The sequence below is a fragment of the Chelonoidis abingdonii genome, chromosome 1, assembly GCF_003597395.2.
Source record: "Chelonoidis abingdonii isolate Lonesome George chromosome 1, CheloAbing_2.0, whole genome shotgun sequence".
In the NCBI taxonomy this organism is placed as follows: domain Eukaryota; kingdom Metazoa; phylum Chordata; order Testudines; family Testudinidae; genus Chelonoidis; species Chelonoidis abingdonii.
In genome coordinates this window covers 202,313,384-202,328,498 of record NC_133769.1, presented here as the reverse complement: position 1 = coordinate 202,328,498, position 15,115 = coordinate 202,313,384, and the positions used below count along the sequence as shown (strand labels likewise).

Genomic DNA, 15,115 nt, shown 5'->3' with positions numbered 1-15,115 from the left:
AAATCAGAGAAAGAGACTGCCTGAAGAAAGCTACTTTGACAGATTTCTTTGATCACACTCTGAGCAATTAGTGGTTTCCCCATTAAACAGATCTCTCACTTTTCATATGTAGAAGTCAGTTCTGCTGAGCCCATCCAATTGGCACTGTCAGATCAAGCAATTAAGTGATTTCTGATGCTAGGATATAGCGGTACAATAGCAGGGGCGAGGTGTAAAATAATTAAGCAAATGCCTTTGTAACAGCACTTATTTGTTCTGCCCAGAATGCTTCTACAACCACATAATCAACTTTTATTTACAAACTACTGCCGTACACCTGAGCATGAGAATACTATTAAGTATCATCACATTGCATATGACTGGTTCATTCGGACACTACATGATAAGGATCTCCTTTGAAAGTGCTTTGAGATCTCCTAATGGAAAGCATTATATCTAGCTAGGTGGAATTATTATTATTCCATTAGTAGTTTCCCACATTTTGGACAATACATTTTTAATCTACATAGTTTCCTTCTATGTGAAAATAATAATAATCAGAAACAAGATACAACAATTCCAATTATGTTCATTGAATGAGAAAACTCTTATCTATCCACTTAGTCAATAAAATCTTTCATTTCTAGTTAATGTCTTTCCTGCTGTTCTACTCATTTGCTGTAGTTCAACAGTTTTGCAATTTTACTCAACTTCACACAAATTTCAGAAAAATGAAGTACAACTAGAAAGCTGCAGTATTTACACACATTTAAATGACTGCAGTGTGCTAGCAGAAATACAAAGCTATGCCTTGAGTGCTGTGAGTAGTGACAGTAACTACCACCTACATTTCACTGTTCCACAAAACACAAAGTATCCAGTTATAACAAAATTAGGAAGAACTTAATGCATGTTAATTCATTTATTTGAGACCTGGCTGGAAACCAGTGTAGGACAGTAAATTGATTACAGATTTATTATATGTATAAAACATTCCTGTGTTCATAACTGTAGATTTTTTTACTTGGCTAATTGCAAAAGGCTGAATCAGACCCCCCAAATCTAGGTGCAAAAGGGGTCCTCTTCACATGAATCTCTCCTCACCTACACTTTGGTAGAAGCAGCACTACCATCTTCCCCGTACCTTGTAGTGGAATCTCTGCAGTGCTGCCATCTGTGAGATTGATGGTGAGGACAAGGATTAGGCAGGCAGGATTTGTGTTGCTTAGATAATGGCTTATTAAACTACAAAAATATCTTTCTGAAGGTTATTTCTAGAATGTTACATACTCCAGCAAGGAAGTTCTACTGCAACTGAAGATCTGGACTAAATCTAGCCTTAAATTCCCAAATTCATCCTAAATCATGAAACTCAAACACAACAGCAGGAATTAAGCCTTGAGTATCACTATATTACTGTATACATTAAATAGTAAAATCCCAGAGTCTGCCCTACCATAACATTTTCTCATCATTCTTCTAGCTTCCACAAATTTGAGACTATTAGGAGGAAAACAGGTATCAGAAGAGGGTAAATCTACCAACTATTTTAATGTTCACTGCAGAACTACAGCTCTGAATATAACAAGCAGCAGCTTTCACTGATTATTTCCAGTGCTAGTTTAAATTAAGCTAGAGATGAGGAGATTTGGTGGAGGATTTCAGGAGGGAGAAATAGCACTGTGGGTTTTGAAAGAAATCCAGATTATGGCCTAGTTAAAAATAGTTCTTACTTTCCGAATCATTACGGTCTCATTTCAAAGACTATTAGACACTTTATAGATTACTGGCTTGATAGATGACAAAGTCTGAAAAAAGTAGATCAGCAGAGAAATTGTCATGATAAACCATAGCAGCTTCTCAGGCTACGCTACAAAACTCCCAACATTCTCACAGATGTTTTCTTAAGAACTGAATTATTGCTATTTTAATTTTATAATACAGCCTTCATGTAGTGTCATGTCTAAAAACAAATTACTGCAACTTCAAAACATTTTCAAAATGGCTCTGTTGGGCAGAAGATATTTAAACACCATTTCAACTAAGTAGCTTTTCCTGACATTCTATTTTAGTGAAAACAGATTTTGCATTACTCAAAATAGCAATCCAGTTTTCACCAAATTTAAAAGAGAACTATACCTTTTAAAATCAAACTTGAAGATATTTTTAAAAATATGCAAACCAAATTTTCTTTTTAAAATTATGAGATGATGTATCTTTGACAATTCTAAAATGCATTATTCCTCCTGTAACAGATCTCAAGGCTGTCTGAACTATCAGTCAACAAGGCCAAACCCTCTGCAATTCCTGCCTCACAGCTGTACTTCCCCAGATAAGTGCTTCCATAGTTAACAAAAGAATCTATAAAAGCAGATGTGACTTTGCATTACATCAGACTTGGTTTTTGGAGCCATGAATCTAACAAGTTAATGAGTTAGGCCCCAATCCTGCCAACACTATCATATATAAAACTTTACCTCAAGCAAGTAGCCCTACTGAAGGCCTTGGAATAATTAGGCAAGTAAAGATACACATGTAATTAAACATTTGCAGAATTGGGGGCCTTAAATTGCTTTTTGTATTTATTTTAAATTTTTCTTATAGATTCTATAAACTTCATAGAAAGTGGCAGTCCTAACAAGCTGGGGATTTTGTCAGTGGTGAACTCCAACTAGACAGGGAAATAGAGAATACAGATAGAAGACTAAGGATTGTAAATAGCTTTCTTCCCACAAACAAAGATCTGGACCTATAGTCTGAAACAGTGTACAGAGCACTTGACTAAAGACTCAGGCAGATGAATCCACTGAATAGATCTTGTGACACCTCATGAAGCTTTTCCTATGTAAGTGCTATACACACTTCCTCCATGGAAGTCTCTCAGACCAAGAAGTCACAATGGATCCACATGAATAAGCACAAAGATTTGATGCTATCACAAGACCTTTGGGAACTATACTACTGATTGTTTAATCCACCACAAAGATGTCCTTTGGAGTATCTTACCTGTCAAATGGGGGGAGGTCACAATTTCTTGTTTGTTTACATTTCAGATTGCTTTGAACAAACTATTGTGACATCATTTGGCTGTCAATATAATTGCCTTCTTGCCATTGCATTACAAGCCAAAGATCTGGCAGAGAATGGTTGTCTAGTTACACACAATTATGCTTCAACTGATAAAGGAAACGATCATGGATTTTTAAGTGTGGTTTCTGTTTCTGTGGAAAGAGCCACTTAGAGTTCCTTTTTAATGCCTATTATTTTTGTAAGACAGTAGTAATCTGTGCTAGACTCTCTACAGCAGAGATCGGCAATCTTTGGCACGCAGCTTGCCAGGGTAAGCCCCTGGTGGGTCAGGCCAGTTTGTTTACCTGTCGCGTCCACAGCTTCGGCCAATCACAGCTTCCATCGGCCGCAGTTCGCCGCTCTAGGCCAATGGGGGCAGCGGGAAATGGTGGCCAGCACATCCCTCGGCCCATGCCGCTTCCCACAGCCCCCAATGGCCTGGAGCGGCAAACCGCAGCCAGCGGAAGCCACGATCGGCTGAACCTGTGGACACGGCAGGTAAAAAAACCGGCCCAGCCCAACAGGGTGCTTACCCTGGTGGGCCATGAGCCAAAGGCTGCCAATCCCTGCTCTACAGATGGATATTTACTTTGCTTAATCCAAAGAGGTTAATGGAGAGGGAAGTTTTTCTTCAAGTAGTATTCTTGCTCTAGCTATTGTGATTCCACCCTCTTATTCACTACATCTAATTCCAAGGAAGAAAAAAATTGAGATCATCTGGCCTATCTAACCTAAAATGCAGACTCCTCTTAATTAAGACGTGACCAAAAAAGGATTTCCCGCTTACCTTATGATTTAGAAAGGTGCCTTAATATATTAAAGTTTTATTTCTGCTTGTTGCTTTTTTAAGTTACAAAAATCAGGTCTAGTCTCTATGACTACAGAACTAGTAGAATGATCATCTCTCAAGAGACAAAAAGTTTAAATAAAACTCAGAAGGGAAGAAATTTTGAGTCAGGGTATGTCTAGACGAACAGCTAAATGCGCAGCAAGCTGAGCTGTACATCTACCGCACACTAGACTGCCACGCACCAGCTGGTCCTGTGGACCTTGTTACTGCGCACTAAAAGTTCCTCAGTGCACTTTGATCTACTCAGCTTTGAAACAGTACACTTGAAACCTTCAACAAGTCTTCCAGTAAAATACGGCCAAATGTGATTTGCCTTATATTTCGAAGACCAAAAATGAAGCAAAAAAACACCCACGCACACCCTCTCTTTCAAGCCTTCTCATAAAGCAGCAAGAGGGCAGATACTTATTTCCAAAGCAGCTCTCTTCTTGCAAGATAACGCTTCTTTTTCATTGAGAGCCACTCTTTCCCTAAGGAAGTGGAATACTGAAACATTTCTACTAGTATAAGAGTAAGAGTGGCCACAATAAGGAGATACCATGGAAAACAACTCATTGTATTTACTGATTAACGTTAACTTTCATCTATGTAGATACCATGTCAACACAATGATCCTCCCTCCCCCACCCCCACCCAAGCACTGTGCAGAGGAAAATTAGATTCATTTTGCTCAGTTTAGAAGGAAGGTCAGTAGTAAGAGAATATATTTTCTTCAAGATTTTCATTAAAATTAGCATTTCTGAGTCAAAGTTTGACATAATTTGGAACAGCAGCAATTTGAAAGCCTTACATGAAGAAACTAGGTGCCAGTTTCCAACTGGGTTTTTAAACAATTTAACACAGCTTTGCAAATTTGTACTTTTCACTCACCTAGGAATAATAAAATCATTGTTCCTCCTCTCCCACCTTAAACTCCATTATCACTGAACTATGATGAGAGTAGGTTTTATGCAGATTATAAATGTTATGACAATTGTGCAGGTCTGGTTTAACAGTCCCATTAGTATATCGAGTATCTTAGTATTTAAAAAATTAATTGTTGCAGTTTATGACTATATTAATATTGGTTTAATAAAGCTGGAAACATTTTATATGGTCTCTTCTGACACTTCCTACCAAACCACTTGGTTACAAACGTCACTTTCCAGTAAGATGGCTACCTCCACCAAGAGGCATACATTAATAACTTTACAAAAAATTCACTGCCGGATCATAGCAACAAGGGCTTTTATCTTGTTGGCTTTTAGCCTATAGGCTGAGCAAAGCAAGTGATTTTAAATAGCAACATGTAAAGTGTGAGTAATTGAATTCCTTGCTCCAATATAACTGAAATTGTTTGTTTTTTAATATACTTGCCATATTTGTGCTAACACCGGTTGAGGTAATCCAGATTGGAAAAAAAAGTTTCTAGCTTGATCACCTGTAAAATAAGTTAGAAAGGCACCATTTGAAAAGGACTGCTAATAATACCCAGAAGACAGAGCTAAAAGTTAAAGTACAAGTCAAAATATTCAAAAGAGCAACATTAAAAGGCATATATTGTAACACGGAGCATACTACAGAATATTATTTAAATTCAGTTTATCACTTAGCAATCTACAAGCAATACTACTGATGTAATTTTAGGTACTGGTGAATCAAGGGTATCTATTGAGGAGATATCCACCCTATGCTTTAAATATTAAAATGGAAGCAATTGGTGCAAATTTAAAGTTAAATTGACATTAACATTTTCCAGAAAAATCTGTTGAGATGAACATTAGGAAACATATGGTCCTGCTATCCAATCCAAATTTAAAGGTTCTTTCTTTATTGGAATCATCTGCCCAGCGAAATCAAGGAAGCACACACTTTCTCCACAGGAAATACTATTTCCCATCAATACAAACATAAAACATTCTATTTTTTCATGGGTATTTAAGGCACAATACAGAACCGTCAGCACAAATTGAATAAGGGACTCTTCAGTTATCATTTGAGACTAATTAGCCACTGAGAAAAGCAATAGCAAAATTTTTGAGGATGGGAAAAACAAGACAGCACATTAGGGTTAGGTGCAGTAGAATTAGGTCCCTGAAAAGGAAATTTGATAATCTATGAAGGAAAGAAATAGAAAGGCTACTAGTATTACGTATCAATTATTTTACAAAATTAAGTTACACACAGAACCATACCAGATTTTGTACAATGTCATATGAGGAGCAGCAATAATCAACCTATGCTGGGAGAGGCACATGTGGCTCTTTCGAACCACAGATGAGGCTCTCAAAACCACAGATTTGATCGGAGACTCTTGGATACCTTCAAACAGGTAGATAGCAAGGAAGGTGACATATCACCCTCCATTCTCTTTCTCCACATGTAGCTGTGGCAAGAGAGGAAAGAGAACCAAACAGCGCAGCCAAACAGCCACAGAACAAGATCTTGATATCACTCTGGCGTTAAACCTGATCTGTAGTGGTTTAAAAGACCTGTGCAAGCCATGTGTGTGGATTTATTGCTTAATCCTCACAAGTTAAACTGATATAAACCACTTGTAAATGGATACACAAGGCTGTCCATACAGAGGTTTTCACTGGTTTAACTAAATTGTTAAACAGATTTGATTTTAAAAAGGTGCAACTTACAATTAGACTGTCTTTTGTGTATATCGATCAATCAACATGACAATGTATCGCAATGGTGCCAGTCATCAAATTTAAGTAACATCAAGTCATCCCACTATGATTCTGTGATTCTGATTCTATGACAATGATTACTGTGAAGTAACAAGCAGTTCTACAAGATAGAGTAGCATTGCTTTAGAGAACCAGGTATGACTGCATGAATGACAAGAGAAAAATCAAGTGGTATAAACCAGGGAGAAGACACAAAGTTTTCAGTAATATTCAAAAAGAGATGGCGTTGATGTGACAGAGATACAAGAGAGTTGAAATACAGTATGAATAAAATCATGCCTGCATTTTTCCCATGAATTTTTGTACATACTTATTTACTATGAATTCTAGATATTAAATGGAACTGGATGTGAAAACTATCCAATTACCAGTGATAAATCCAGAAGTTGGTTTCAGACTATGGAACTGCTGATCATGTTTAGCTCTCTCTTCCACAGTTATGGCCCAGATATCCAGGTTGCCTTGTGTAAAAAGAAAATATAGAAGAAGTCAAAAATAAGTACATAAAAGATACACTACTTTCTCCCCCTACAAGTCTTGTGTACACAAAGTTTTAACATTTTAACCTTCTGACTTGGTGGTACTAGCAGAATTAATTTGCCTATGAAAACTTAAGTATTAGACTAGATAAAAAAAATAATCTCATATCCAACTAATCTACAGTTGCATTCATACATATCCTTAAATAGGCAGCCACAATTACAGTGCTACCATAACAAACCACCAAAGACTACAACGAACTCCTGAACAATGCTTCAGCAATTTTATGCTCATTGATATCTTAGGTTATAAATAATCTACACAACATGTAATGCAATTTGTGATGACAACTCGTAAGAGATGTCTGTTTAATGAAAGAGAAAACATGGAAAGTTCCTGTGGTTTTGCTTATTTAAGAAACTAATCCCACTCAAACAGCATATGCAGTGCAGCACATGATGCAGTCTCTTCTTCTAAACCAAACAGTGAAGAGGTGTCACAAGCCATCAACAGTCATGCATTAAGTGGGTTTGTACCATTACAGAAGTAGAAATAAATGCCACCTGTTCATCCAGGAAGGATGTGAACAAGCAAGACGACATAAAATAGGCCACAAAAAAGCACAAGGTAGGAAGAGAGCACCCACACTATACTCCTGAGTGAATGAGAAATTCAACATGTAGGAGTATTTTGTACTATTTGGCTCCTCCAGAGCAAATGTAAAGTTTGTAGTTCAATATTTAATGTTTCACATTAAACTACCTTTTAAAAAACAAACAAACAAACAAAAAAAAACCAATACAGTGACATTAAGAATGCCTTCTCCAGATTTCAGTGCACATGTGCAGAAACTACTTCCACTGTTTACTCGGAACACTTTTGCATTTGTTTCTCTTCTCTTCATGATTTTTCTCTTTTGTCCTCCAGGTTACTTTTCCTTATTCTTACAGCCAATACTACAACATCTCATCTCTCACTTAAGAAAGTATTTAAGATACTATTACACAATATTGCACATAAGGTTGTTCATAATTTTTGGATCGGTAATACAACACTGTCAACACTTCCAAGAGCATATAATGTTCATTAGCTCTGCTGCAGCAGTAATAACTAACTATTGCTGGCCAGAATCTCAGGAAACTAAAAACATCTAATGCTAACAAAATACAGTTCTCCTGAATAGGACATTAAAGATATAGACTTGCAAAAACAAGGTGTCTAGATCTTGTTCTTTATTTCTACATCATTGCCTAAGTTCACCTGGGCCAGTCCTTTAAAGCTTTTAACAAATCTGGGTTTTTTTAAGGTAAGTTATCAGACACTGGAACCCTAAAAGATAATCGTTCAGTTTCATTCATTAAAAAGTGAAAGAGCACTAAACTGTTCCAGACTTATTTTTTGGAATAGAAAATTAAATTGACGAAATGACCAGACTGCAAGAGAAGAAAACTCCCAATTACTATGACTAATTCTCAAAGACTCTGTACACCCATTTAAGAACTTCATATAAACATGGTTCAAACACAGCTTGTTCATAAAACAGTTTATCCATCTTGTGTGACAGGACAAAAGCAGTATAGTCCAGAGTTTAAGACTAGTCAACAAGATTCAGAAACTGCTCTGTGAATGAAATTCCCACATATAACATGCTGAGCACTTCCAATATTGAGCGCAAACACTGTCAACGTAGGATTAACGAGATCTGGACATCATCCACACAGGTCTCCCAAACCATAAAGCATGTCAGTTTTTCAGAAACCCCATTTGAACAGTTTTAGAATATGGTCCCTGAGCTATTGAAGATGTCATAAGTAGATAGGTAAGGTAAGGGTTAATTTTCTTTTGCCTGTAAAGGGTGAACAAAGGGAACCAAACACCTGACCAGAGGACCAATCAGAGAACTGGACTTTTTAAAAGTCAGGGGCGGGAATTGTGTACTCTAGGTCTTTTGTTTCTCCCAGCTATGGAGGAAACAACTTTCCTGCTAACTCCTATTTCTTTCTAATTTCTCCTACAAAGTGTAAGTACAAAGGCAACAAGGCAAATAGGCTGTTATATGCTTTGTGTTGTATTTACATGTGTGTTGATGTGCTGGACTGGTTTAATTTGGCTATCTTTTAAATCAGACTGTTTATTCATATTTTCTTATAAGCAAGAGCCTGTATTGATCTCTTAATGCAGTAATATTGTTTTGTATTTTCTTTCTTTTATATAAAGTTCTTTTTTAAAACCTGGCTGAGGTTTTTGGGATTTCTCCGGTGAGGCTACAGGAAGGGGGGGTGGAAAATCTCTTTATATTAGCTTTACTAGATTTGAATGCATCGCCTCAGGGGGAGGGTGATTTCCCTCTTTGTTTTGCCTTCAAGGAGTTAAGTACTGCATCGCCCAGGCTCACCCAGGAAGGGGGGGAAGCTGGGGGATGAGATAGGGAGACCCAGGGGTCTGGGTCTTGGGGGTCTTCCCAAAAGAAGTTGGGGAGTCCACAGAGGGGGTCCTCCAAGGAGTATTTGGGGAATCCAGACTGATAAGAGCCTAATTCTTATCTGGTGGCAGCGAAGTAAAATCCAAGCTGGTAGTGAGCTTGGGGGAGGTTCAGATAAACACTCAGATGTTGTACGCTAAAGTCCAGATCTGGGACAGACGTTTATTACAGAAGACTCTACCAAAAAGAATAGGAACTCATAGAAGTTGAGCCTCTATATATTTTTCTTCAGCAGGAAAGGACTATTATCTCTTCAAAATACAGAAAAAAGTTTTGCTGAAACACTAGGGCCTGGTATACACTTAAAAATTAGATTGACCTAGTTACATCGCTCAGGGCTGTGAAATATTTTGTATCCTGTGCAATGCAGTTAGGTTGACCTAACCCTCTATGCAGAGGCAGCCAGGCTGACAGAAGAGTTCTTCCATCAACCTATCATACCATCCCTCAAACAGGTCGATTAACTATGTTGGCAGAAAAATCCCTTCTGTCACTGTAAGAACCATCTACACTATGGTGCTACAAAGGCACAGCTGCAGCACTGTAACTGTGTTGCTGTAGGGTACAGACAATACCCTAAGAAGAAAGCAAAGAATGAGTAAAACACAATGCAAGATGAAAGGAAAGAAAACTTTGAGAGAAAAGGAACTATTAGGGACTTTGACAGAAGTAAGCACTGCAATGCTCAGGACATTTCTACCCCTCCATTTAACCTTCCCAGGGTCCATGAGGAGGGACACATCTCTATAGCTCACCTTGGGTGGCTGTAGGCCTCCTAAGCATATTTTCAGTGCCCAGCACTCTCTTGTCTGAAAAAGCCTATGCCAGGTGTAGGCAACCTATGGCACGCGTGCCGAACAAAAGCAGCACGCGAGCTGATTTTCAGTGGCACTCATGCTGCCCAGGTCCTGGCCACTGGTCCAGGGGCCTCTGCATTTTAATTTAATTTTAAATTAAAGCTTCTTAAACATTTTTAAAACCTTATTTACTTTACATACAACAATAGTTTAGTTATATATTATAGACTTATAGAAAGAGACCTAAAAACATTAAAATGTATTACTGGCATGCAGAATCTTAAATTAGAGTGAATAAATTAAGACTCGGCACACCGCTTCTGAAAGGTTGCTGATGCCTGGCCTATGATATATTATTGTGGGTTTTTAATAATTATTATTTTGCTATTTGAGTCTCTGTCTGATCTAGACTGCAGGCCTTCCATCCTAAAGAAGGAAGAACTTCCGTTTTTGGAGATAGAGAGGGGCGTAATACATGCCTAGAAAAATCAACATTTGTCCATGATCTGATTTTTCTGCACAGGTCTGCCATGCTGCACTCCGCGAAGGTGAGCAGGGGAACCAAGCACTGATTTTTTTTTTTCATTTACTTCCCCTTTGGGAGTTTGTCCCCATAATCTTGCTTCAGAGAGAGAAGTGTAATTGGGCTCAGAGTTTTCTCCAAAAATATATTTCAAATGGCTACCAATTTGCCTGTGCTCAAAGAGGCTAGGCTTTGTGTCTCTCTTTCCCCACACGGGTCCCTTCTAGGTCTCTCAGGGAAGAAAGTAGCCTACAGCTCATGGATGGGCTCCCCAGAAGCTCTGCTCTTTTGTATTGCATGAGACCTATGTGGGCCAGACAGTCTGTGCTAGACCTGGAGGTCTCGGCCTGGCATATGAGTAGGGTTCCATGAGTGGAAGGAAGGGGTTCATATATGGATTTTTATACAGGAGGAAGCTGGTGTTGACAGTTTTCAGTGCCCTCCATTTGCAATCTATATGAAAGCAGAGGGGGGGACGCAGCTGAGCTCCACAGTCAGAGGTTTAACTATAGAGGTGTTGGTGTGGGCCAGTGGTTCTCAACCAGGGGTACGTGTACCCCTGGGTGCACACAGATGTTTTCCAGGGGGTACATGAATTCATCTAGATATTTGCCTAGTTTTACGACAGGCTATACAAAAAGCACTAGCTAAGTCAGTACAAACTAAAATTTCACACACGACAACTTGTTTATACTGCTCTGTATACCACACACTGAAATGTAAAAACAATATTTATACTTCAATTACTTTATTTTATAATTATATGGTCAAAATGAGAAAGTAAGCAATTTTTCAGTAATAGTGGGCTGTGACACTTTTGTATATTTAGGTCTGATTTTGTAAGCAAGTAGTTTTTAAGTGAGGTGAAAATTGGGGGTATACAAGACACATCAGACTCCTGAAAGGGATATAATACTATAGTCTGAAAAGGTAGAGAGCCACAGGTGTGGGCTACTGGGACTCAGGTGTGATCTTCCAGCTGGCATGCTGCCCATCTAGTGTTGCTCCCATTATGAGATTGGGGGCAGGATGGAGGGCTTCTTGCCCCCAGGGACAGTTCTTTTCCAACCCTGCCTGACTCCTTTCTTACTTGAAGTCCATCCCCGCTCCGAGTCCCCAACCGCAGACTGCCTGGCCGATCTCCGACATGCCCGTTGCCCCTCCTCCTAGTCTTTGTCTCCCTTCCCAGGCAAAATGTCACCTGGTCACATCCCCCTCTGGGTCTCCCATTAAGAAGGGGACCGTTCATTGCTTACATGCAGGCAGCTGGAGCTGCCTCACCTGCTCCTGAGGGTCTCAGCAAAAGTCACACACTCTTATTCCCACCAACCAGGCATTGGTGCAACACACAGGGAAACTGAGGTACACACTATTCATGCAAAATGGTAAGACTCACAGAGGCTCACGTACAACATAATAAGAGGAAAAACCCACTTTATCACACTTAGAGTAGCAGAAGAGCAGATGGCTAAACATTAGGTGAATGGGTCTCATGGACATTACTATCCAGAATGCATTTAGAAATTAATGTAATTTTTCTGATTTAAAAACAAAAATAAACAAACAACAAAAACCTTACCCCCAAAAGGTGTTGGAAACTGAGCCATGGTTCAGTCACTTTTAGCTTGCTAATAGATGCCTGAAACAGAAAAGAAGTATGTTAAGATAAATAGATCTTCACTGCAAAGATATATTATAATAGATCTTCTGTTTTACAAACACACTTTATTATAGTTATATAGTCAATTGCTATGTGAAAAATAAGGGTAACTAAGATATAAAATTAATTAAACTGTTAGCTGAGGAGAAACTAATGCACGCTGTTTTTGCAACATCCCATGCATTTCTCCTGTTTGCCTTTACTAGTGAATAGCTACATTTCACTCTTGTAACAAGATTTCCTCAAAAACTAAGTACCCTTATTTATAATGGAAGAGTGATGTAGTAAGGAAGAGAGTTAAATCAGCCATACAAACAGACAAGATTCTAGCAACGGCAGAACAAGTCGCTCAAAACGTTACTTCCATTGGGTATAATATCTCCGTCCTATTCAAGTGCAAGAATAGGACATCTAATTCCACAGCTAATGAAAATGCATACTCTCTCCAAGGAGACATTTTAATTTTATCTTGTTTGATCAAAAATCTTTGAGATGCATCATCATGCCCATATAATATCTTGCTATGATTTTACAAATACATAAGAAAAAAATTGAAAGTAAAGACTAGAATGCAAATAAAAGACTATTTTGGACTCAGTCTTAGCACTTACTCTGTAAACAAGTTAATTCAACCTAACAAGAGTACAAGTTAAACTACTGTAAACACAACTCCAAAAGGGATATTACAAGGCAAAAATGGATTATTTGGTGGGAACTCCATGCATCCACTTAAAATGTTCACTTGTTTAATACTGCTTATTCTTCAAAGTTAAAGCAATGCCAGAGTGTCGGTGAGTTTAACTTTTTTTTTTTTAAATGGGCATTTTTCTTACTCCACACAAAAAGTGACATGAACTGAGCCAGCAGGACAATGGCCAGTGACAGAGCCACAAAATAGTGAATAAGCTGCCTCCTGTCCTACTAGATTCCACTGTGTTTTCCAGACAAAAAAAGAAAAGCAAAAGAAAACAGAACTGAAGGGAGAATAATTTAGGCTGCTTAAATAACTGCAGAAATTTATCAAAACCATTAAAATACAGAAGTACCAAAAGAATGGCATTAACTTGCAACAGCAGTTTTCTTTTGTCTGAATTTGATAGTGGTCTTTAAGATTTTCTGATTTCTGCTGATTCCTCACTCCTAAACCTACTATATACGTTTACCTCCACTTCTGTCACTGAAAAAAGAAAGAAAAAAAAACCCAACCCACTACCACACACACTACTACTACTGAAGACAACCTCAGGAAACCCAAATTCCCCACCTAATTGTAATTTAGGAAACAGGAGAAGAAATGACAAAGGAAGAGACTAGTCTTAAGATAAGATAAATAGATTACAAATCAGTTGTCTATCTGTGAAAGTTACTACCATACTTATCTCACTCCATAAACATTGACTAACTTTGAATTCTGCTTCTAAACTGCAGTTAAAAGTTTTTCTAATTATAAGACTAGTGTCAATTCTTTCAAACATCTAAGAAGCTTAAAATCATGGCACTTGATGCAAACTAGTACAACGATATCATAATACAACTTAGATTTTAATGTTTAACTGTTCAGTCAATAACAGTAATTCTTCGAAAGCCCTTCCAACTATACATGATTAGCATTTTAACCTTTTGCTTCAGTATCACGTACTCTGCAGCAGACAAAACCATTCCTCTGTTTCTCTGTTCCCATCCCCAAGCATTCTGGATTCCGTCTCTTAAGCTAACAACAGATGCTAAAACAGTTTCCTACGCAAAGTCTTCCACCAGTGTCTTAGCTCCGTAGATGTCCTACTGAATCAGTGTGGCACAGAAAATTTTATACTCACCTAAAACTTTGAGAAGAAAGGGAGTAGCAAAATAGAAGAGCTGCTCCTGCACTCCTCAACTGTTTACTTTGTGGGAGTGTTTGCAGAAGCCAAGGAAAGAAGTAGAAAGAAAAGGGAACCAGAGGTAGATGGCTAAGAGGGGAAAACAGAAAATTACAACCAGCAAGAACACAAGACCAGACTTGATAAGAGACAGAACCAGAGTAAAAGGAACAAAAAACACAAACTAACAATCCATTTCACCTACTCACATTTTACAAACATTTAAAAAACAAATCAATAATTATGAATACTGGGGCAGCACAGTGCTTGCAAGCACTGCAGAGTTCAGTCATTTGAAGTTCAGGAACTCCACAGGAAGAGCAAGCTTATCACTTCATCCTTGCATGCACCAGTGATGGACAAAATAAATCTAACAACTAGCAACCTGATCGATGCTTAGGAATGCATAAAGCTGTACCAAATAGCAGAGAGAACACTAGAGAGAAAGTGAGGGTAGGTAGTAAGTGAAACAAGCAAAGCGAGTCACAAAAGCAGAGAAATGTCTTGAAAAGAAGTGATAGATGAACGTAGAAAGAGCTGAAATTTAGACTTGAACAATTGGAAGAATTAGATTGAAGACTGACAGATATATATGAGATACAATATGAGAAACAAAAGAGGGGAGAGAGAGAGAGAGAGAGAGAGAGATCAACATACCCTAGAAAGACATTGCGATTTAAGTTTGATGTTGACAGATAGCGTAATGTTTACTTATAAAGAGAGGTTTGATTTTATATC

The 15,115-nt window shown here is 38.1% G+C and overlaps 1 protein-coding gene across 6 annotated transcripts in view; it reads right to left on the bottom strand.

Annotated features, from left to right (window-relative positions):
• The window catches only part of ITSN1 (intersectin 1), a 228,987-nt gene that overhangs the window by 162,482 nt on the left and 51,390 nt on the right, over positions 1–15,115 (bottom strand). For all 6 annotated transcript variants that reach the window (XM_075073577.1, XM_075073570.1, XM_075073583.1 and 3 more), the window contains exons 2-4: positions 12,438–12,497; positions 6,945–7,037; positions 5,255–5,318 (exon numbers count right to left, since the gene is read on the bottom strand). In XM_075073577.1, the coding sequence (XP_074929678.1) occupies positions 5,255–5,318; positions 6,945–7,037; positions 12,438–12,465 (185 nt within the window). In that variant the 5' untranslated portion in view covers positions 12,466–12,497. The remainder of the gene's footprint in view (positions 1–5,254; positions 5,319–6,944; positions 7,038–12,437; positions 12,498–15,115) is intronic.